Raw genomic sequence first — 23,526 nt, 5'->3', positions numbered from 1 at the left:
AGATATGCACAATTCTAGCAAATATAACAAACCAATAAAGGAGAATATTTGTAGCTCAGGGTTGAAGTGAGGGGTCATTGGTGCCCTCTGAGTCAACCAACTCAGAGATCACAGTAACAGAGTTGGAAGGGACTTTGGAGGTAATTTAGTCCAACCCCATGCTCTTGCAGAAGACTTATATTATTTCTGATAAATGGTTGTTCAGTCTCTTTTTAAGAACTTAAGAACACAACTTCCGATGGAAATTTGTTGCACTAATTAATTGTTCTCACTGTTAGAATTTTCTCTTTAGCAGTTCTAGGATCTAGGTTGTTTCTCTACTCGTTTAGTTTCCATCCATCATTTCTTGTCCTGTCTACAAGTGCTTTAGTAAAAAAGTTGGCCCCCTCTTCCTTGTGTCAGCCCTTCAAGTATTGGAAGACTGGTATTATGTCACTGCTGGTCCTTCTTTTCACTAGACTAGATATACCCAGTTCTCTTGTGAGTCCTCACCTGCCAACAGATCTGGCAGCCGAGTCAGATGAATCAGATGAGGGGAAAGGGTTGCCTGGGGTCACATTGGAATCTGTGGAAGGCTTTGAGGAACATGAAGACTCTGAGCTAGATGGGATACTAGGTTCATATACTCACGCTCAGGCAGCTGGGTTGGGGGCCAGAACTGACCAAAGACGAGGAAGAGATGGGGCCTGTTCCAGATGCACGGATGCGCAGGGAGGAAAGGCATGCAGGACAACGGAGGGCAGTGGGGCGGCTCTCCAGGAAAAGTAAAAGACTCTAAGAAGCCACACCCTGGCTGGACTATAAGGAGAGGTATGGGAGGGGCTGGTTGCCAAAGGCAACTGTTTGTGCTTCTGTCATTGGATTTCTTGCCTCAGGATTCTTGGATATTTAACCAGGTTTGTCGGATTTTTGTGCGTTTGAGTGACTTAAACCTTGAGCATTCCAGCTGAGAACTCAGAGACTGATTTTGTTCATTTCAACAACTAAAAGACTGGTTGAAGTTTTGTTCCTTAAAAGCTGTGTCAGAATAAAAGGGGTTTATCTTACCAAGTCCTGCCTTGTTTAATGCAAAGGGGTTTTTCCTCACAAGTAAGCGGTTGAGCAATATTTGCAGAGGCTAGGACAGAACAAGTTCCTGCAATTGTTCTTCATATGATTTAGCTTCTAGGCCCCAATCATTTTTGTTGCTTTTCTCTATACTCTTTCCAAAGTCTCAAGTTTGGGGTGACCAAAATTAGTGCAATATTCTAAGTATGGTCTTACCAAGGCTTTTTAGAGTGGTACTAGTACTTCACACGGATCTTGATTCCATCCCTCTGTTAATGCTACCTAGGATTGCATTGGCTTTTTGGCTGCTGATAGACTGTTGACTGATGGTTGTCCACTAGGACTCCAAGATCCCCTTTTCAGTTACTTGTGTTGAGCCACGTTTCAGCTAGTCTGTACCTATACTTTTGATTTTTCTTGCCTAAAGTAAGACTTTTCTCTATATTAAATTTCATTTCGTTGGATAGGGTCTAGTGAACAAGTCTATCGAGATCCATCTGAATCTTAAGCCTATCTTTTGGGATGTTGGCTATTCCTGCCAGCTTCGTGTCATCTGGAAATTTGATGCGTTCCCCTCAAATCACCATGTGAAGTACTAGTACCACTCTAAAAAGCCTTGGTAAGACCAAGATCCCTCAAATATAACACAATCTTGTAGAACCTAAAAATGAATAAATGTATTATTTCAGAAGCTTTGGTGAATCCCATCCCACTTCATCTAATACACATGTCTTTATTTTTATTGATAAAATTCTGCTCTGACAATTATTCTATCAGACGACAAGAATGGATGAGGGGGAAACAAAATAGATAAAGAACACATTTATGTCATATCGTATCTTCCACCTGACTAGATTCCAACCTCCACTGATGTGAAAAATTAGTAAAACCTGGGATCTGACACAATTTTTTTTCTCTAACTTCATCACAACAACAAACAATACTTCTTCTTTGAAAACTGCCTTGTTCCTATTAAAATCTAATCTAGCTGATCAGTTTTATGATCTAGACTCTAGAAAGAAAAATATCAGCCCATCTAATTCTTTATATTATAAGATCTATTCACATAGATCCAAAATAATTTTCTTCTTAATCCTGATTCTTAAGCATCATGATTTTTGAAAGACAACATTCTAGGGAAGGCACAATAAGACAACGGCATCCAAGCACAATATCTGAGCACCACTATTTGTGTCTCTTTAAAAAATACTATAAATTAGAGGAGAAAATACATATCATTGGAAATAATTGTTTACTTCAATTACCTAAAGTTAGACCTGACAATCCAGCTGCTACTTATTTTACTCAATAGTCCTATTTCAAGTCTTCTGGTGTCCTATATTAGTAAAAATAAAAATGTACAAAAGCTTATTGTATTTAAGTATTGTAACACTTGTGCAAACTGCACTTTAAACACATTAAAAACAACTTTGGTACATTGTTGACTGTTGTAGACATTAAGAGATATAAGGTGGTAATTATTGCATTTTAAAAGTGTTTAGTACTTAACATTTATACATTTGAGTTATCAAAGGATAATTTATTCATTTATTCATTTCATTGATGCTTAAGAAACAGAAATAGTTTGGATTAAAATTAAGAAATAAGTTGTCAAATGGTTGAAAAATATAGAGTTAGAACATTTTTCCTTTGAGTTATGAACCTATTTAGATTTATCCAGGCAAAGTGGAAAGGGTGTCAAGTCTATAATTTAATTATAATGTAGATCATGGACTTTGCATATTTACATATACATATACATATTCACACACACACACATATTCCCATATATATATCCCATATATATATCCCATATATATATATATATATATATATATATCCCATATATATCCCATATATCCCAAAGTAGTCTATCTAATGCTTCCTACTTACTAGTTTAGTGAATATTTACTCCATGAAATCAGCTGTGGTTGGAGATGTTGACATTCATTAAGTACAGTGAACATAATCATTATATGTATGAAATGAGATTTAGAGAGATGCCTAAAGTACACCCCTGGGCTTTGGCTATTGAGAACTGTAAGTACTGTGAGGCATACATAAGAATCTTCTCTGATTATTTCTTTGTAAACTAGAATATTTAGTGCATCATTACCATTCTATTAACCCACTTAGATGGCGTAATGACAGAAGTGTGATTGTGTAATTTTAAAAGAGGATTTCCATATTTTGAAGAATGCTAGGGGGAAAGGGAAGCAGACAAATGATCTGTGCACATTTGCAAAGGTCAGGTTTTTGTCAAATAGATAATCTAAATTACAGAATATTAAAACTAATGGTTGACTAAAACATGGCTGGCAAACTGAATTAAGAAAATATACTGTGATCAAAAAAACAAGTAACAGCTGCCTGCCTGCTCTGTACTAGCCTCCATATGTGTATAAACAAATGTAGAATTACTTTTATTCATATGCAAGGACATATTGTATTGCTTTTAAATATTTTAATGTGTTATGTTAGTTTTTACTAATTATTTCTGAGGTTCTTTGTCTATTGGAAACTACCCTGAGCCACATAATTTGAGCTGAATGGCCATATAAATTCATAAAGAAACCTTGGTCTCACTGCTCATAATCTGTTCTAACATCTTAATCCCTGAATTGTACCATCTGTCTTGTTTTCTCTTACTTTTCATTTGGTATTGGAAAATTAATCTTAGTCATCACATAATTAAATTCTAGTGTGTGTAAATGGAAATAATTGCACACAATATTGCTTGCCTATTTACTCCTCCTTCCACAACCCTAACCCTCTTCTCCCCCTCCCAATATATTTTAGGATGTATTACATCTTAAGGTAGGGAGGTGACTTAATATATTTGGTCATTTGCTGTGAGAAATAGTACCTGATGGGGTAGAGAAGCTGTGTGATGGATCACAGTGAAACAATTTCTCAGGAATGAGGAGCACATTCCAAAAAGGGAAGGGGGAGATAAGAGGAAGCCGAGCCTGCAGCTGGATAGAAGACAGAGGAAGAGAGTCTACAATAATTTGCCACAGCCAACTCACAACAGTCAATTTGCTGCAGGTAACTGGCTGCAGGACAATTCACCATGGCCAATTCACCACAGAACAACTCACCATGGGACAACAGTTACACTAATTTCGAAGAAATAGTGGAATAGAATAATTAAAGAAGGATGCAAAATGAAATGAGAATAACAAAAATTAAAAAAGTGTTTTAAGTTGGCAAGTTGTCCCATGACAAGTTGGCCATGGTAAAGTTGCCCTGCAGAGAGTTGGCCATGTTGAATTGGTCACAGCAAATTGGCCAAGGCAAGTTGACTCTGGTGAGGTGGTGGGGCAAGTTGGCTGAGGCGAGTTGTCCCATTTCGCTCCCTAGAATCTCCCAGGTATATCCCTTAGGATGAGTGTGGTAAAGGTTCAGTCTGGCATGATACTATCTATTGTGTGTAAATAAAGAACTGAATTCTAGCTGAATTCTTCTATCTCATAGTTGGCCTTAGCTTGACATTAGCACCCTAATAAAAATGTAGAACCCAGGATTCAAAACTGTCACTAGTTAATATAATTTGATTCTTTATTCTTCTGTCCATACTTGCATAAGAAAAGTAACTATAAACCATAGACTGGAAAGAAAGTAAAGGAAACTAAACTTTACTTTTTATTCATGTTTAAGAAAGTATAATTGAAATTGCAATTAACCTTTGGTAACATTTAGGCATTAGAACAGATGGTGTCACATTTGTAACTAATACCTGAGTCCAGGTTTTCACAAAATACCTCACAAAAGTTCAACTACTTGAACAAGTGCCTCTTGTGTATTCATACACATCCAGGAGAAGAAGCATGTGCATGAACAGATGGAATGCTTCAGTTTGGATAATTATGAAAAATTGATACAATATGGAGTGTTCTTCAATAGTATACTCATGAAAGACATCATGTCCTATGTCACATAGCTCTCTCATGCTGTCCTATGTCACATAGCTCTCTCTCTCCCTCCCCCCCCTCTCTCTCTCATATTGATTGGCACTGAACGGTGCTACAACTTATTGCTATTTACATGCTAAGCCAAATAGCATTGGAGTAGAAGTTACTTATCTTGGAAAGAAATTGTGTGATGAAGGCAATTCATAGTGTGCTACAAAATGAAAAAGCATGTGTTTTCCTGTATCTGTACCTTGGCTAATACTTGCCATTCAAAACTGAATAGACAAAGAGAGAGAGAGAGAGAGAGAGAGAGAGAGAGAGAGAGAGAGAGAGAGAGAGAGAGAGAGAAATATGCACAAGAAAAACAAAAAAATTATCTGGGATACAGTACTTCATAATTAGAGGCCTAACATCTTTTGATAATTACAATAGAGAGAAGTAATGCATCAGGAAGATAATAATGCACAGTCATGTAAACCCTGACTAAGACTCAAAATTGTATGTTGGGCTGCTCTCGTCTGATTGTCAGTCCTGTAAAGTTAAAAGTTCATTGTATGAAAAAAATATGAAGCTTCAGTAGTTTGTTTTTTAAAAGACATCAAAATGCAAGTGGCATTGAATACATACCTCACTAATGTAGTGATTCCCTTTTAAACCTGCTAGGAAGGATTTCTGAGTACCGCCCTGGTGGCACAGTGGTTAGAATGCAGTACTGCAGATAAACTATCTCCACTGTCAGGAGTTTGATCCTAACCAATTCAGAATTGACTCAGTCTTCCATCCTTCCGAGGTCGGTAAAATAAGGACACAGAATGTTAGGGGTAATATGCAAATAATGCTGACATTGTAAACCAGCCATAGGGTGCTGTAAAGCACTATGGGATGGTATATAAGTCTAAGTCTATTGCTATTAGCAACCAAGAAGAATTGCTTTTTGATACTTCACACCGCTTCTTCAAGGATTCATCTATTTATCTACCTCTGTTTAACATACCTGTCACCTACTCACCAAACTCTAGGTAGCTACAGATGGTGGAAAAAAGATATTATGGAAATAATCTATCTTTTATAGCAGGGGTCCCCAACCCCCAGGCCATGGCCCCACACTAGGCACTGAGCTGTTCGGAACTGGGCTGTGGAAGTAGCGGGCAAGCACATTTGCATCCCCACTTGCACAAGCATAAACCATTGATTGGTAAGAAAATAAAGGAAGCTAAAAGAGAGTGCACACTTGCCTACCATTCACAGGGAATTGAAAAAATTATCTTATTTAGATGTTCAGGTTCCATTACAATGTTATTTAAAACCATGTCTATTCCTAAAACCTGAATTGAGAAATAAAATTTTGAAGACTTTTCTATAAAATGCTCAAAATAGGTAAAAGGTATTCAAAATCTCCAGATAACATGATGACATTGGAACATTAATACAATATTTTTTTTTCAGAATACAGGTAAGGCAACCAGGCTAGAAACCAGGGGAATGTGAGTTGTAGTCCTACTTTAAGGATGAAAGCCATTTGGGTGACTTTGGGCCAGTCATTCACTCTTAGCCAAACCCCCTCACAAGGAGGTTGTTGTGGGTAATATAGAAGGAGGAAGGAGTATTAGATATGTTTGTTACATTGAGTTATTAATAAAATATAACAAATGTAGGATAAGTAAGTAAATAAGGAAGGAAGGAAGGAAGGAAGGAAGGAAGGAAGGAAGGAAGGAAGGAAGGAAGGAAGGAAGGAAGGAAGATTCCAGAGAGCCTGTAGATTTTGAAGAAAGGATGAGGACAAAGCAAAGGCAGCCTGAAAATGTCCAGTAAAAGCCTTCCAAGTTAAAGACCAGTAATTCACAAAGATTAGCAATTGTGAAAAAAATAAACAAGATGTCTATTTTTACCTGGTGGACAAAATGCAACAAATAGATGAAAGTGACTTAAATCTGGTTAGCTTGAGCTCCTAAATAATCAATTAAGGCATCCATTAATTGAATTACACTAGAAATGATCACTAGATTTGAGAAAAGGTACCAAATGAATGTTGAATGTTTTTCAGCTTTAGGAATTTGAGACTCAGTAGTTATGTAATTAACTATTTATTTAACCTATAAGATTCACTGCAAAAGATGTAGTAATGAACTCCCTTTTTATAACCCTGTAATGATTATGTTAATTTATTAAAGATCTGGAAAAATCTACAACAGTGTTTTTAATACAGTGAATACAGTTTTTACCAGAAAGGAAGACTTCTATTTGGGTTTTAATGGGGAATTATCCATAACTTTCTGTCACCCAGTGACCAGCAACCTATTTCCACAAGGCCATAAAACTGTTGACTTTCTAGACTTGTTCCTACAGTTTTTTTTGACAAGATTACATAGAATTCTAGAGCTGGAAGAGACCTTGGAGATCTAATCCAATCCACTGCCCAAGGCTGGAGACCTTATGCCAACCCAGATAAATGGCTGTCCAATCTTTTCTTGAAGACCTCCAGCGATGGAGCACCCACAACTCCAGGAGGAAAGCTTTCCATTGATTAACTGTTCTCACTGTCAGAAAATTTTTCCTTAGTTCCTGGTTGGATCTGTCTTTAACTAGTTTCCACCCATTGCTTCTTGTTCTGCCCTCAGGTGTTTTGGAGAATAAGTTGACCTCCTCTTCTTTGTGACAGCCCCTCAAGTATGGGAAGCAACTATCCTGTCACCCCAATCCTTCTCTTCATTAGGCTAGAGTAGACATATATACTTCTCTTAACTGTTTGTCATAAGTTTAGCCTCCAGACCCTTAATCATCTTTGTTGCTCTTCTCTGCACTGTTTCTAGGGTCTCAGCATCTTTTTTGTATCGTGGCAACCAGAACTTGGTGCAGTATTCCAAGTGTGGTTCACTAGTGCAGTATAAAGTGGTACTATCAGCTCTTGTGATCTTGATTGTTTGTTGATGCAGCCTAGGACTGCACTGACTTTTTTGGCAGCTCCAGCACACGCCATGGCCAGCTTATACTTAAGTGGTGGTCCACTAGTTACTACTGTTGAGCTGGTTATCACCTATTCTATATTTATGCATTTGTTTTTTTCTACATAAGTGCAGTATCTTACTTTTCTCACTTAATGGATAGGCTCCTATGTGCAAGTCTGTCAAGATCCTTCTGAATCTTGAGTCTGTCTTCCAAAAAGTTAGCAATTTTCCCCCAACTTTCTGCAATTTTAATGCAGTCCCCTTCTATTCTCCATCTAGATAATTTACAAAGATGTTGAAGAACACTTGGTCCAAAACAGAACTTGAGGTACCCCACTGCATGCTTCCCTCCATGTAGATGCTGATAGAGTATGACTGGCTAAGAGGCACTTAGTTGGCTTCCTGATTAAAATGGGACTAGAATTCACAGTCTCCTGGTTTCTGCTCTGGTGCCTTAACCACTACACAATATGGCCTTAAATCCAACTGATTTTTCTGGGATTGTCTTCTTCGGAAATATACATTACATTTTGTTTGCCCTGAATTTCCTGCTAAACATTTGCGTAACATGAAGTTTTGGTATTATGAAAGAAAAAGCCAGTATCTCAACATTTTTTTCACAAAATATATTTTTCTACATCTGTATCATGTTTCCATTAGCACTTGATTCCCTACCTTAGAAATGTTCAGCTTTTCTTTATTAGAGAAGGCATGAATTTCTTGATTTTTATAGTTGCATCCTTACTGTTGGGGGTAGTAATGTGCACGCTGATGGTATCATGAGATATTTAAATATTTCTTAAGAGACTCGCAAATCATGGATTAGCTAGAAGGAACTGAAAGGCCAGGAAAGTTACTTTATTCTTGAGCTATATGTTATTAGAAATATCAGTAGTTCTTGGTTCACAGGGTGAATACTTGCCAAGTGTATGATTGCTTTTTACAGACTTCCGTAAGAGTAGTTGTTCCTACCTTAAAGTTCTGTCCTCGAGTAAATATCAGGTCCCATATTTCATGAGTGGAGAGCCTTCAGCCATTAAGACCACATGAGCCTTCAGTTTAATTTCATGCATCTTTCAGCAATTTTCAAGTTCTGAAATGAACTTAGTGAGCAATCTTGTGATTGCTTTAGTGAGCTCAATGAGTAGTTGGTACCCCATTGTTAAGGATGAGTAAACATGAACAATGTGTCCACACTGTGTTGGCCTACAGCAGAGGTGTCAAACTCAATTTAATTGAGGGCCGCATCAGCATTGCGGTTGCCCTCGGGGTGTGTGTGGCCAAGGTGGGTGCAGCCTACTGGTGGGCGTGGATGGAGTGGGTGTGGCCTACCGGTGGGCATGACCAGCTCTACATCGTTCGTGTCAAGTGTGCCTATGGGGGCCTGGGCAGGAGTGGGACAGATTTGAGGATCTCTGGCACAAGGGGGTGGGACCGGGGCAAGCACCAAGGCATGGTCCATTTCTTCATTCCTCACAAAGGGTGACACCTCCCCAGCATGCACCCAGGGGTTGGTTCCTTGCTGTTTCCAGATGGCCTTGTGGAGCTAAGACTGAATGCGTTTCAGCATAGATGGCCACCACAAAATTGTACATTGGCTCCCAGACAGCCTGGGCCAGGGCTAAGGCAGTGGGAGCCGTTTCCTCACTGTTTCCAGGATGGCTTCATGGGCCACATGAAATCATTTTGTGGGCCACATCCAGCCCCCCCCCACTTTGTGTTTGACATCTGGCCTACAGTATTTAGTTTCTCCTACAGTAAGTCATGCTCCATATGTGGTATCTGCTTAGGAAACAACGAGATTTTCAGAAATAATAAAAAGAAATCTCATGATGCTGAGTTACTCTTGGCAGGTGACTAGTCTGCAAGAAAACCAGCACGACGAAGTGAGAGAAAATGTTGAGAGAAAATGTATTATCATTCAGAAAAGAGGCAGGGGCAACAGCTAAAATCAGGGCCCGGGAGGGAAAACCATTTACTGAAAAAACCATTTACGTCCCCATTCCTCCAGGACTTGGGGTGGGAGATGGATTGATTGAGTGCTCCCACTCTCAAAAGTGACATGGATTGTTGCCTTTCCATTTTTCATTTTCCTCAGTTCTGCAACAACGTCTCCCCTCAATTTTCTTCACTTTTCAACAAGATTACAAGCGAGCAGAAGCCAGCCGAAGTGTCTTCTTCTCCCGACGTTGGTGAAGTAACGGAGTTTCCGTTTCAGCCGAAGGGGAGCTCTGGCGGCTCCTCGTTCCTCCTGGCATCTTCGATAAGAAGAGGGCGATTTCCTGTTATGTGCTTGGGACCTTGGCGTTCAAGTCAGCGACGCCAAGCCCCTTTCCTGGCGGTAATTACTCCGGAAAAGGCGAGGGGGGGGGGGAAAGGAAAGCGAGCGGCAGCGTTTCTGTGGAGAGAAACAGGGAGCTCGGCTCTGGCCGCGGCAGCTGCTTAGCTATTCCGTGTCTGCCGCCTTTGGGCAGCCCGCGCCGGAGCTGGCTCTCGTCCCTCTCGCGCGGATGCTTCCCCTGGCCGGCCGCTTTTCAGGAAGGCGCCGAAGACTGGCGAAGGTGCAAGGCGTTCCTGGCGGCCCGGAGAGCCGCTGGGGGGAGTCTCCCGCTGGTGCGCGCCGCTCTCTTTCCTGCCCGCCCAAGAGGCGGGGATAGGCGGGCAGAAGCAGCTGAACCGAGCCACTTTGCCGCTGAGCGCGAAGGGTCTGGGTCGGAAGGATTCCTCTGCGTGGGGAAAGAAAGCGGGGGCCACCATGCCTGGCAGCGATACCGCCCTAGCTGTGGACAGAACTTACTCCGACCCGGAGCGGCACCCTCGCTTCAAGACCCGGGTAACCGCGCTTCCCTCCGCTGCCTAGTCTGTCGCAGCTCCTGTTCCCTTCGCCTGCGAGGCTGCTGGGTGAACAACTTCCCACATTCCTCTCGTTTCGTTTAATTCAGGACAACCTCGCCCGCCGGGGCTGCCTTAGTCTCGATATCGAGCGTGCTTCCTTCTGGGACTGACCTGCCTGCCTTTGGTTCTGCCCTGTGGCCTCCGGGTTGCCGGGGTTGCCGTCTGTCATGCGTCCACAGGCGGCTCAATTCGGCATGTGGGAGTGCTTCGTGAGTCGGGTTTCAGTTCGGCTTTAGGGGCGAGTGGCTGCGCGGGATCCTGGGCCGTCTGCATTGCGCCTCTGTTGTTGCTTCGTAGCTCTGTGCATTTCGGACGTTACAGGCACTCACTTTGCTCGCCTGGTGTAAAAGAGCTAAAAATTAATCGGAGGGCCTGTGGAGAGCTTATTTCCTCGCCTTTAAGGTTTCGATTTCAGCGCCCTGCACGTGCTGAAGTGGTCAAAGTATCCTGAAAATTTAAGTCCTGAGTTTCACTCCCTCCTCGCCCCCTGTGTCTCTGTGTCTGGCTAGGAATCTGCATTCTTCAAGCATTTTGTAGAGGTCTTTAATCAGAGAAACATGATTTGTGGTTCTTAACGCTTTCAGAAGTTGCAACCTACTTGAATTTTAATGGGGCAGAGAGAAAATTTATAAAATAAATGTAATTAATTACATTTTAATTATTTAATTTTATTTATTTTTATTATTTTTTGTCCGGTGCCAAGCTCATTTTTCAGTAGCCCCACTTTTCTTTGGAAACATAAGGTCCAGTACAGCTTTCTGCTGACAACAATTGCCCATCCCTGTTTCAACTGAGAGTGTATGACAGTTTCAGACACTGCAATATCTGATTGGTACTCATGGAATGCAGGGCCAGCCAAAATAGATGTGATTTGTATGATTGAGATGTGCTATCTTAATTCAGATTTGATCAGACCAGTGGCATCTTGGGTGGGGCAAGGGGGGGGTTAACTTCCAGTACCCTTTTTGTGGACTAATTTGTTTTTGCAAACATGAGCCTCTGGGAATATTTTAGATAAGAAAATGGGATGAAGAAGAGCTTAAACCCGCCTTTCCTAATGATGTTGTCATAATAAATACTGGAAAATGTTAGGGCTTATTGAAAGTAAAGATGAGGAATCCAGAAATGCCATTCCCTCTATCCAGTCACTGACAGTGATTTTTGCAGCCATATGCTGTTTCTCACAGAGCATTATGTGCAGTGATTTTACCATGAGACAGCAGTGAAATAAACATTCCTAAAACCAGTAGTAAAAACGCAAGCTGGTGTTCTCCAAATATGTTAGCCTGTGAGCATTTCCCTCCTGCTCAGTTGAAATGCTATTGACCTATCCTTGAATTAGCAGAAAATCAAATGGGCATGAAATTTGCTTTCCACAGTACCAATCCCTCTCCTGCTTCTGTTTCATGTCAGTGCAGTTGTCTGACTTCCCTTCAGGGTGTGGGATGACATAGAGTAACAAATTTGATACAGCCTGAAGTTGTCCTTGGACAGTGATGAAATAAGAGGATGTTACTTCAACACCATAACAGCTCAGGACAACTTAAAGCTGTCTTACCCCTGGGCTGGCCATAAGATGAAGGAAACATAGGCATATGGAAGAAATGTTGTAAAATTGTTGAAATATCCCATTCCTTAGAAGTGTCCACTGAAAACAGTTGCCCATCCCTGCCTTCAGCTCACAGTGTATGACAATTTCAAACGCTGAAATATCTGACTAAGAATACAGGACCAGGCAGAATCCTGCTTATTATATGCATGCTAATTAAAACCATATTGTTTGAGTATGCTTCTTGGAGTGCTTTGTCTTTAAGTTGCTTCTGGAGCTTGTTATATCACGTTTTATTTATTCTTGGTTCTCTGTATGTATGCTTTATGTTGTTATCCACCCAGAATCTGCTAGAATTGGGATGAAATTTAAGTATTGAAAATAAATTAAAAACAAATAGATAATGTAATCATTACATAAAAGAAGTAAGAACCTATAATGGGCTGAGAAAACCATGGTGACTAAAGCAGTGGTTCTCAACCTTTCTAATGCCGTGACCCCATAATACAGTTCCCCATGTTGTGGTGACCCCTAAGTGGGTGTGGCCACCAATAAGAGGGAGTAGGACAGCTAGGGAAAAGGGGAAAAAATGGCGGACAGCGTGGTTTGGCGACCCCCATGAAATGGTCATTCGACCCCAAATGGGGTCCCGACCCACAGGTTGAGAACCACTGGACTAAAGGAAGAGCCAAAGCCTTCGCATTGATCTGATAAGAGAAATCTGAGTCCAAAGAAAGAATGGGAGGGTATCTCAAAAAGTGAAGTCCCTACACTAAAGGTAGTATTAGTACTCATGATTCTGATTTCTTATCTGGACTACCTTGAAGGGCTGACACAACAAAAGTTTTGTTCTGTTGCCAAGTGCCTATATTTCATGTTCCCAGTCCCTGTAGATTTGCTTTAATAGGTCTGATCCCTCTGATGTGGTTTGGGGCATGCAATCCCCAAAGTGAAAATCCTCTTGTGTGAATAAAAGGGAACTCTTGCTTATTACTGGATATTGCACAGAGATTTTGAGAGAACATTCGTAGAATACATGTTCTCCAATAAGCATTGCTTTATTAATTGATTACATGCTATTAACTTCAGTGACCAGGTCAGTGATGGCGAACCTTTTAGAGACCGAGTGCCCAAACTGAAAACCAAAACCCACTTATGTATCGTCGGATACCGGCTGGGCGTGGCCCATTGGGTGGGTGTGGTTACGGTGGTAATGGCAGACTGGGTGGGACTAAAAAGTTCAATCAATCAATTCTAACTTTGCCAGATCTTTTTTTTTTCCCCACAAGAAGTTGAAATTGATTGATTGAACCTTTTTTTTCTTGCACATGGCGGCGGAGGCCTAAAGCGAAAAGGTTTTATAAAACCCAACTGAAGGCCTAGGATTGGGGTGATGGTGCGTGTGCCCACAGAGAGGGCTCTGCATGCCAACTGTGGCATCCGTGCCATAGGTTCGCCACCCCGGGACCAGATAGATTTTTTTTAAGGAAAAATATGTCACATATTGTCCAATAGGCCACTTATTGCCATCTTACTGCTAGTCATACTCTTCTTTTTTCCTCTCCTCTCTTCTCTTCCATTTTGCCTGCACATGAGCCTTCTCCAGAGAGCTACATTTTTGCATAATGTGCCCAAAGTATGATAATTTGAGTCTAGTCATTTGTGCCTCAAGAACTCTGGGGTGATCTGTTCAATTATCCATTTCTTTGTTTGCTTGCCTGTCCACAGTATTCTTAGGAATCTTCTCCAACAACAAAGTTCCAGAGTGTCAATGCTCTTTCTGTTCTGGTTCTCCAAAATCCAATTTTCATTTCCGTAGAATGGCACAGGGAAAACTGTTGCCTCATGATTCTCTGATCTTTGTAGATGTAGACAGGTCACTGCCTCTGAATAACCTTTTTTGTTATTCTACAAAAATAAAAAGAATAAAATAATATAGTATTATCTATTTTTTGTTGTACAGCTTAAGTAATTGATAGTTTAAATACTAATGTGGAATAAGCCTAAATTGGAAAAATTTGAGATATTGGAGGAAAGCTTGGACTAAGATATTAGGCTAGCATTTGCTTCACAGTTAACTGCAAATGGAACAAAGGCTTGATAATCGAAAAGAATCTATTCAGTAGATAAAACTATCTCTGTTTAATAAAAAGAAAAATAATAACTTGTTTATTTGCATAAATATTTGCCTGATCTATGGCTTTAGACAAAACAACTCTTTTTCTAAAATGAGGCTACTGCTTCAAAATAGATAAATTGCACAGCTTGAAACATTATTAGTCTTCCTCTTCTGAAATGTTAGTCCCTCCCTTTGAGCTTTTCATTTCATTCATATGCATTGCATGGATAAGCAAATGTTTCCTTATAATTAAATAGTTAAAATAAACTCATTTTGCATGTCTTTGATAGTGGCATAACCTTAGTAGCATTTCCACTCCCTATATAGTAATGGAGACAGTTAAAGTATTTTGGAATGAAATACGTATTTTTGTTAACTTTTTCCTAGGAAATATATAGATTATGTTGAGGGGAAGTGTTTAATATTTCTGCTGCTTTTATAGTTCCTGAGATTCTGTCCAAGGATATTTTCCATAGTGGAGAGGGAAGGTGTTGCTTTTAAAAAATGGATAAAATGGGTTTTCCTTCTCACCAGCTTCATGTTTATGAATAGCCCTATTGTACTATTTCTTAATTTATGTAAATGGAATTTCTGTGTAACAATATTTTGGTACAGAGAATATTGTGTTCATGCTTTTTTAAAAAATGAAACAGATGACAGTCCTAATCTTACTATACAGAGTAAAGGCTATTTTTATTTAGAACAGGGGTTCTCAATCTTGGCAACTTTAAGACTTGTGGACTTCAACTCCCAGAATTCCTCAGCCAGCAAAGCTGGCTGAGGAATTCTGGGAATTGAAGTCCACAAGTCTTAAAGTTGCCAAGGCTGAGAACCCCTGATTTAGAAGGAAGGGTTATAGAAATGGATGGGTAAGGCATGCAAGAAGGCTTGCTAGCACAGATCCAAAGAATTAGAAAATAAACATCTCCCAGATGGAGTCATGGAAGAATCCAAATGTTATTAACATTATCACCAAATTGACAGATGAATATATAGTTTCAACCTATCCATAACCACTGCTGTGAAAATACATATTGCAGCTGTCCCTTTTGCTTGAAAAGACATCTTTTTTAAAGAGACAGCCAAGAAAGTCATATGTAGTGTTGATATAATTAATGAGATTACTATATAAGGACTGCTAGCATCAATAATATGTATATGAAGCTTAGCTGCAAGAGGGGTGATAATTTAAATAATTTAATAAGCGTTCTAGTTAATGTTTTCATTTTCCCCCATAGCTTTGAATATTACAATAACTTTATTAGAGAAGTTAAAAATACATTAATGAGACTTTCTTCAATATCAGACATTAACAATATCCACAAATCTTCTTGTTTCTTACATTTTCCAAAGTAACATGGCAAATAAGAATCTTCTGAAAAATTAAAATATTTAGAATACTGTTTTTCTCCAAATCAAATTCAGGAAGTTATATTTGAATGGTTTTATTTTCAACTATTTGCTTAACATTTATCTCATTATGTATTATTTTTATTGCATTCACTAGGTAAAGTACAACTCCATGTAGTACATAGTACTATATAGTACAGCTCTCAAAGAATATTCCATAATTTATCATATTCATTTTCTGAATAAACAAGCATACAATAAATTCATTTTCTCCTATTCGTATACTTCTCAAATACTTGCTAAAGAACAAAATGTGATGATATTATCTTGCCCTTCATAAAAACACAGTGCACTTTGCAAATTTACTTTATCAATATCTTTTGTACATTTTCACTACTTTTTTGCATTCATTCTTGCTAGTTCTCTCTTCTAATTATCAGGCAATTATCAATTATCAGGAAACAACTGGCATAGTTATTATTTTCTAATTAGATCATTTTGTTTAGCATTCTTTCAGTTTTATTACTTCTTTACATCTTTTTTCTTGGTCACTGATATTTATAAAATTAATTTCAATTACATTATTTGACACAAGGCACTCATTCAACTTAATTTCCTCACAAATAATGCCACTGTTATTTTTAATTTCATTCACTCTTCTGGAGGCTTTTGATTTAGCACTTTTTACTCATTTCAAAACATTTATTTCTATCAATGTTGTCTGTTTCCTCTGCCTCTTTAAATCCTGATTGTTGTTTGTTTATTGGAATATATTGATTTGCATTTACATATAGACACACATTATGCAATATTTTCTGGTTTCTTTTTAATTTTTTATATACATTTTGTTATTCATATACTGTTTCATTTTATCATTCCATCAAGCATCCAATTAGTATGTCCTGTTAAGGCTATTTCACATGTTTTTGCAATGTTCTTAATTCTGTTCTTCTTCCATGTCCTCTTCTGAACTTCTACTTTTCCTCATTTTGTTGAGAGATTAATTTATCTATTTTTTCGTATAAGAATCATATTTTCTTTGATATATAATTTTACTGGGAATTTGATTATAATAGTAAAATTTTATATAAACTAAAAAAGAGAAGAGAATGAAAAGAATAAAATGTGCAAGAAAAAAAGAAGAAAAATAATATAATAAATAGAAAAGAATAAGAAATGACTTGTAACCTTCACAAGTATAAACTAATTTACCGACTCTACACCAGTGGTTCTCAACCTTTTTAATGCCGCGACACCTAACCAGTCGTAAGTCGAGGACTACTCAACTGGTGCAGCACCGTTTGCAGAATGGGACTTTTGGCGGGCTTAGCAGGGCAGAGACAGCCTGGACAATTCCTATGGGCTTTTGAAAGCCAATAGAATAGACTCCCTTGAATAGAGAGTCAATAGAAGCCAATAGAATAAAAGGGAGTAGCACAGCTAAGGAAAAGGGGAAAAAAATGGCGGACTGCGTTGTATGGCAACCCCCGTGAAATGGTCGTTCAACTCCAAATGGGGTCCCGACCCACAGGTTGAGAACCACTGCTCTACACCCTCCTCTAAGATTACAAAAAATTATCTCTTGAGGGTGAAGGTTCATTCTCCAAATTTGTGGGTTGGTTTCCCAACGTTTTGTTACCAGGCTAGGTAACATCTTCAGTGGGGTTTAAGTGTCAGTGTTCTGTTTATAAGGGCTTCGTTGCTCAGTAGGTCTTGTGATGGGTCAGGTGTAGGTGTGTCAAGTGAGGGCTTATGATGGGTCTTGAGATGAGTCAGGTGTGAGTCATCAACGGGAGTCTTATGATTGGTCTTGTGATGGGGAAGTTATATCTGGTGAGGATCATTAGGAGGTGAAGTGCTGGTGGGGGGGCTTGCGTGGGTTGGCTGAGGGTCGGTGCTGTCTCTGGTTAGCTGTGTAATTGATTTGGATTCTGAGGAGTTCATATGCTGGTTGTAGATCAATGTGTCTGTTGATGGAATTGCTTGCGGAGTGCCAGGCTTCGATGAACTTGTAAGCGTGGCGGGTGGTAGTGTGGCTGATGATTTTTGTGTGCTCCAATTGAAGTGGTGCTATTTGGTATCAGTGTGGGTAGAGATTAAGGATTTAAGATTGTGGCCGGTGTTCATGGAACCTGTTTTTTAATTGACATAATGTTTGTCCTATGTAGAATTAGTTGCAATTGTTACAATCATTTTTGTAGATTATATTGTTTCTTTCATCCTTCTGTATCTTGTCTTTGGTTCTGGATAATTCCTGGAGGAGTGTGATTGTGGATTTGTGGACTATTGCTATTCCTAGAGGTTGGAATCATTTTTGATACCCATTTTGTGTATGGTAGGGTTGGTGGTTGGCTGTGTGGTATGTTGTGGTTTATCTCTTTATTCTATATCCCATCCTTTATTTATAGACAAATCCAGTCCTTCTGTCAGCATAAAGTACAGAAGGAGTTGACAGAAGTAGCAACATACCTTATTTTAATCTTGATTAAATAAGTCAGCTCATTCAAATATTGTCATAGGATTTGATTTCTCTTTATTTATTATTTCTCCTATAACACAGAGTTCTTCAAGGCTCTGACAACCCTGTTTTGTAAATCCAGTAGGAAAAAAAAATTGTCTAGGACATTTAGTTATTTGGTTTATAGTTTGTATTTTCCTTTGTTATAATATTTTGCATTTTATAGCCTTGTAGATTTTTTCCTCTGCTTAAATTCTTTAGTCCCCTCTAAGATGCAGTTTTTAAATTCTGAAATTACTTGTCCCTTTTATGTCTTTCAAAAGCAGAAACAGCTATTTCCTATGAAATCTATTTGTTCTTTAAAATTAATTTCAAAATCTTATTGTAAAAGTTTCAATATTCCAAATATAACTGGACCCTAGTCCATTTATAAATTTTTAAGATCAAAACCTTATTTAGTTTTTTACTGTTCATTTCACATTGTTTAGGTTCTCAAATTTATACTTATTTTTCTTTTGTTCAGATTTGAAGATAAACTCTCCCAATAAAATCTTTTCAAATTTCTCATTTGGAAATCTCTAATAACTTTAAAATGGTTAATAGGCAATTTTCAAAGGGGACTAGAGAGTAAGGTTTGTGAACTTAGTGCTTTTTAAAAGGCTGTACCATGTTTGTGAGCAATCCCTTAGTCTCCCAGCATCCAAAACCCTAGAAAATTGCTGTCCTTCAGTCTTCTCAAATGGAACAGCTGACCAGAGCACATATGGGTAATCTTTGCTTCTTCTTTATCTGAAGATGTTCCAAGATGTTCCTGGTCTATTCTCTGGTTTCTTGGTCTTTTCCATGGTTGTCAACTCTGTGAAACTTCAGTTCACCATACCTCCTTTGGTAGACCATATAAGAATCACATTTTTCTTCATTCATTTTCTTTTCTCTGTAATTCCTTTCACTTCTTTCATTTCTTCCATGCTTGCTTTTTTCTAAGATTTCTTGCTAATGTTACATTATATACGTATCATATGATGATTGATTATACTGTATATGTATAATCATATACGTATAATCATTTGTCCTGCATTCAGAATCTTACATCCCCTTGTATCCTTTACTAATTCAACCAAACTTTCATCATAAACCAAACATTTTTTGGCTGTTCTTAGAATGTTTTTCTGTCCTTAACTCCTTTTTATACTTTTTTTGACAGTTTGTAGATAGGTACTATTGGAAAATATAGAAAAAATCATAGCTAGCAGACTTTCTGAAATGGTATGAAGGAAATGAGAGAACTCTATTTTGCACTCTTGTCATAGTTGCTGTCTCTGTGCAAAATGTTCAGATGTAATGCCAGCTGGCATGATGCCTGTATACTCTGGAGGTTATTGAGTTTAATCCTTAGAGTAGACTTTGATTTATTTTTCAATAATGTTTACACAAATGCCATTCTGACAGTAAGCAAGTGGTGCCAATTCATGAACTGACTGAGTAAGCTGTGCATTAATACTGGAGCTTCTTCATTTCTCCATGAAGCTTTCCAGTCTCAACTTTTTTGCTTTGCCAGCTATCCTGATGGATGGGAACATGTCCAGAAGCCCTTACCCCAAGCAGCCACCCTGAGCCTCAGAGCAGCTGTGTAAAGTAAATCCAGAAGAGAAAAGGTGATGTGGTAAAAACAGTGACACATCAAAAAGCTCACCATGTTTGTTTTAGCCTTTGGCTTATAATTATTATCAGAATATCCCTAGGTGACTGTGACTGTTGACCAAATAGGGGCAAATGCAGCTTCTGTTTTAGATAAAACATTTGCAGTTCTAATAAAGTATTAATTGTTCTCTCCTCAGCTGCTACCTTATACTGGGATTCATATGATGGGTAAAACATAGTTTTTCCCAGAATTGTCTGTCACAAAGCATTTTGGCATTTTCTCATTGTACAATCCAAAGCATGACTTGGAAAGCTGTTTTTCTTCCATGTCCTCATGTTATTGCCTTGTTTTCATCTTGAACCCATAGCTGAGACAGTAAAGTTATTCTTAGTTGTTTCAGCATTAAAGTAGGATTTTTCCCTTTTAAAGGCAAAAAACCAGCAGTTTTGCTGGGTTTTGTGTGTGTGTGTGTGTGTGAGTGTTCCCTTAGCAAACATTCAAAGTTATGCAATAAGTGTAAGAAGTGCTTTTTTTCTTTAAAAAAAAAAATGCCGGAACTCACACACGTCATACAACCCGCCTTGCCTTCCCTACAAGGTTCCATCCAAAAAAGGTGCCGGAACTCCGTTCTGGGCATTCTATGAGTAAAAAAGCCCTGAGTGTAAGAGTCCCCTGGTGTTTATGACCAAGTCCCGAAATTACGAATGTTGCTGCACCACTACAGTCGTTCACCCCAACATTCACCCTGGCTCATCCTGCAGGCCTCCAATGCCCGGAACAAAGGCTGAGGGAGGCTTCCGTGGGCCCCAGAGGTCCATTCCGTGCCTTGGAGGTCTTGTCCAGGTGCAGCCATCCGGAACGGAGGCCAGGGAAAGCTTCTGTGGGCCTCCAGAGGTCCGTTCCATGCATTGAAGGCCTTGTCCAGGCCGCTGCTGCCTGGACCAGAGGCAAGAAGAGGTTTCTGTGGGCCTCTGGAGGTCCGTTCTGCATGTCGAAGGCGTCTTGCAGGCTTCCAATGCTCAGAATGGAGGCTGGGGGAGGGTTCCACGGGGCTCTGGAGATCTGTTCCAGGCATTGGAGGCCTTGTCCAGGCCACTGTCGCCCAGAACAGAGGCCGGGGAGGCTTCTGCGGGCCTCCAAAGGTCTGTTCTATGTGTTGGAGGCCTCGTCCAGGCCTCTGCCACCTGAACGGAGGCTGGAGGTGGCAGCTGTGTGGCTGTGTTGGGGAGCAGGAGACAGGCACCGCAAACACCGCAAGAGTTCAGGCACCCATTCTTTGGAAAAGAGGATGGGTGCCTGAACTCTGGCGATATTATGGCACGCAGGAGCTTTCATTGACTCTCCCTCAAAAGCAGGAATTACGGCAGTGAGGAGACAGATCTTTTCAAAGTAAGTGAGTCCGGTGTGGTAGGAAGGGAGGGGGAAGCATGAGGTATCTTAGTGGGTCGAGGAGGCCTTGGGGCCTGTTCCATCACTAGCCCCCTCATGGCCTTCCCCACCCTGAGATACCTCATGTGCACTTAACAAACTGCACATTCACCCATGCATTTGATTAGCTAATGTGTGGATGAAAACAGGGAGTGATCTCGTTCAAGGTACGAGATTCATTCCCACAAATTTTCGAGTTACGAATTGAATGGGCAGGCTCCATTACATTCGAGAACTTACCTGTATTGTAATCCATGACAGCATGATTTGGGGGTAAATTTCCTTTTTCCTGGTTTATTAATGAAACTCCGGATTTCATTCACACAGGCCAAATGAAAATAAACAAAGCACAATATGACTTAATGCAGTATGTGAATCCAGATTTGATTGATGATTCTGCTTTTGGAAGAAATTATGGAAACTGTTGTGCTGAGTACTGTATTTAAGTACATGCCACTCCTTATTATGATTTTGTCACAATGTTTAAAAGGAAAAAAAATGTTTTATTTTTGTTTTATTTATTTACTAAATTTATATGCCACCCATCTTGCCAAGAGGCAACCCTAGGGCAGCTTACAATCAAGTAAAAGTAGCAAGATAAAACATTAAAATAATAAATATTAACATTAAAATTTAATTAAAATTAACAAAGATGGCAAGAAAGGGATCTAGATGGGCACTGGGTGTAGGTGGAGTGTTACCTCAGTCCATTAACCACTTCCAGTATGACATACCTCCAGAGGAGCCCCAAAACAACTGGCAGAACCAGGTTTTCAGACCTTTTGGATTCCTTTTGAAACAAAATCCATAACAATAGAAGATCATTCAGTTTTTGCAAGTTACTCAAATATGCATTGAATGGAGAAAAGTGTTTGCTAAGTGTTCACAGTTGAAAATTGAAAGCATCCTTCTAAAAAATCACCCCTAAAATGTGAAATCTTGATTTAAGCAAATGGTGACACATTTCCTCCCTTTAATATTTTAAATTGTCTTTAACATATAAACATAAGAGGGAGAAAGATAACTAATATGTTATTTTTAAAAAATAAAAAGTAAAAAATATATAAATTAAACTAAACTAAAGAAGAAAGAGAAAAAAACATTAAAAAATACTGGATAAATGTACGTATATAAAACAAGCTCAGTTCCTAAATAATAAATTTAGAGTGATCTAAACTTTGACCCCAAAGTGATTAGATGTCAGTAAAAGGCTGATTCTCACACGGAGAGTAGACATGCTCGGATTTTAATCAGATATAGTAGAAACACTTCACTAGAGAAAAACGTTTTTCTCAGCTGTGGCCCCCATATAGCAGATCCAGAATTCTTCAATAGAGATTCTAGTTTTTAAATATAATTTAACACCATATTTTCATTTTCAGCTTTATTTCTCTTTCCAGTACGTTATCTGTATTTATTAAATATTTATAAATAAATAAATTATATTTGAAAACATGAATATTAAATTACCATATTATGATTCCACCATACGATAATGTTTGTCCTATGCAATTTTATTTTCAGGTTTTTTTTTATCCTGCCTTTATTATTTTTATAAATAATACCTCTTCCTCCTCCTATTTTCCATACAAAACAATCCTGTGAGATGGGTTGGGCTGGGAGAGAGTAACTGACCCAAAGTTACTCAGCTGGGTTTCACACCTAAGGGGGCACTAGAATTTTTCCAGCACAGAGTTTGTAACTCAACCACTATAATCCCCTGGGTTGTCCAAGAAACACAAAAACCCTGTAACAGATGAAGTTCAGCTGCAGCAACTTGTTCCCTTATTTTTGGTTCTTTGATTCTTTGGTATCCATTAGTATTTGGATCACCAGATCCAGGCTGTAAAACTGAACAACCACTAGACAGAAGTAGAGAGATACAAAAAACTTTGAATTCTTTGCTGATATCTTAACATTCATCCAGACTTTTGCAGTCCAGATCTTGTAACTCCAATTAGTTTATAGAACTGTTGCACACAGCGATATAGTCAGTGAGAAGTTTATTCTAGCAAGGATTTGTTCTGTCCTGCAATAGAAAAATCTGGGTTTTTCTTATGTTTCATCAGTCTTTTACTTTTCTTAAACTGCTTTTTTATTCTTACTTTAGGTGTCAATTCTTTCCTGGCTTAAAGTATGTGCTGAGCCCAAAGCTCTTTTAAGAGTTCTCAGTGCAATG

General features: G+C 39.0%; 1 protein-coding gene across 3 annotated transcripts in view; it reads left to right on the top strand.

The window, feature by feature from the left end:
- TMCC3 (transmembrane and coiled-coil domain family 3) overlaps positions 1–23,526 on the top strand; it is a 125,408-nt gene that overhangs the window by 66,255 nt on the left and 35,627 nt on the right. The window contains exon 1 of one of the 3 annotated variants that reach the window (XM_039358209.1): positions 10,525–10,739. The exons of the other annotated variants lie outside the window; for them this stretch is intronic. Within the exon in view, the coding sequence (XP_039214143.1) occupies positions 10,662–10,739 (78 nt within the window). The 5' untranslated portion in view covers positions 10,525–10,661. Of the gene's footprint in view, positions 1–10,524; positions 10,740–23,526 lie in introns of those variants that run through there. 3 annotated transcript variants of the gene reach the window in all.

The sequence above is a fragment of the Crotalus tigris genome, unplaced genomic scaffold (genome assembly GCF_016545835.1).
Source record: "Crotalus tigris isolate CLP2741 ecotype Arizona unplaced genomic scaffold, ASM1654583v1 scf7180000019004.2909048, whole genome shotgun sequence".
NCBI classification, from domain to species: Eukaryota; Metazoa; Chordata; class Lepidosauria; order Squamata; family Viperidae; genus Crotalus; species Crotalus tigris.
The sequence above is the reverse complement of the archived record's forward strand: the minus strand, read 5'-3'. Positions and strand labels throughout refer to the sequence as shown.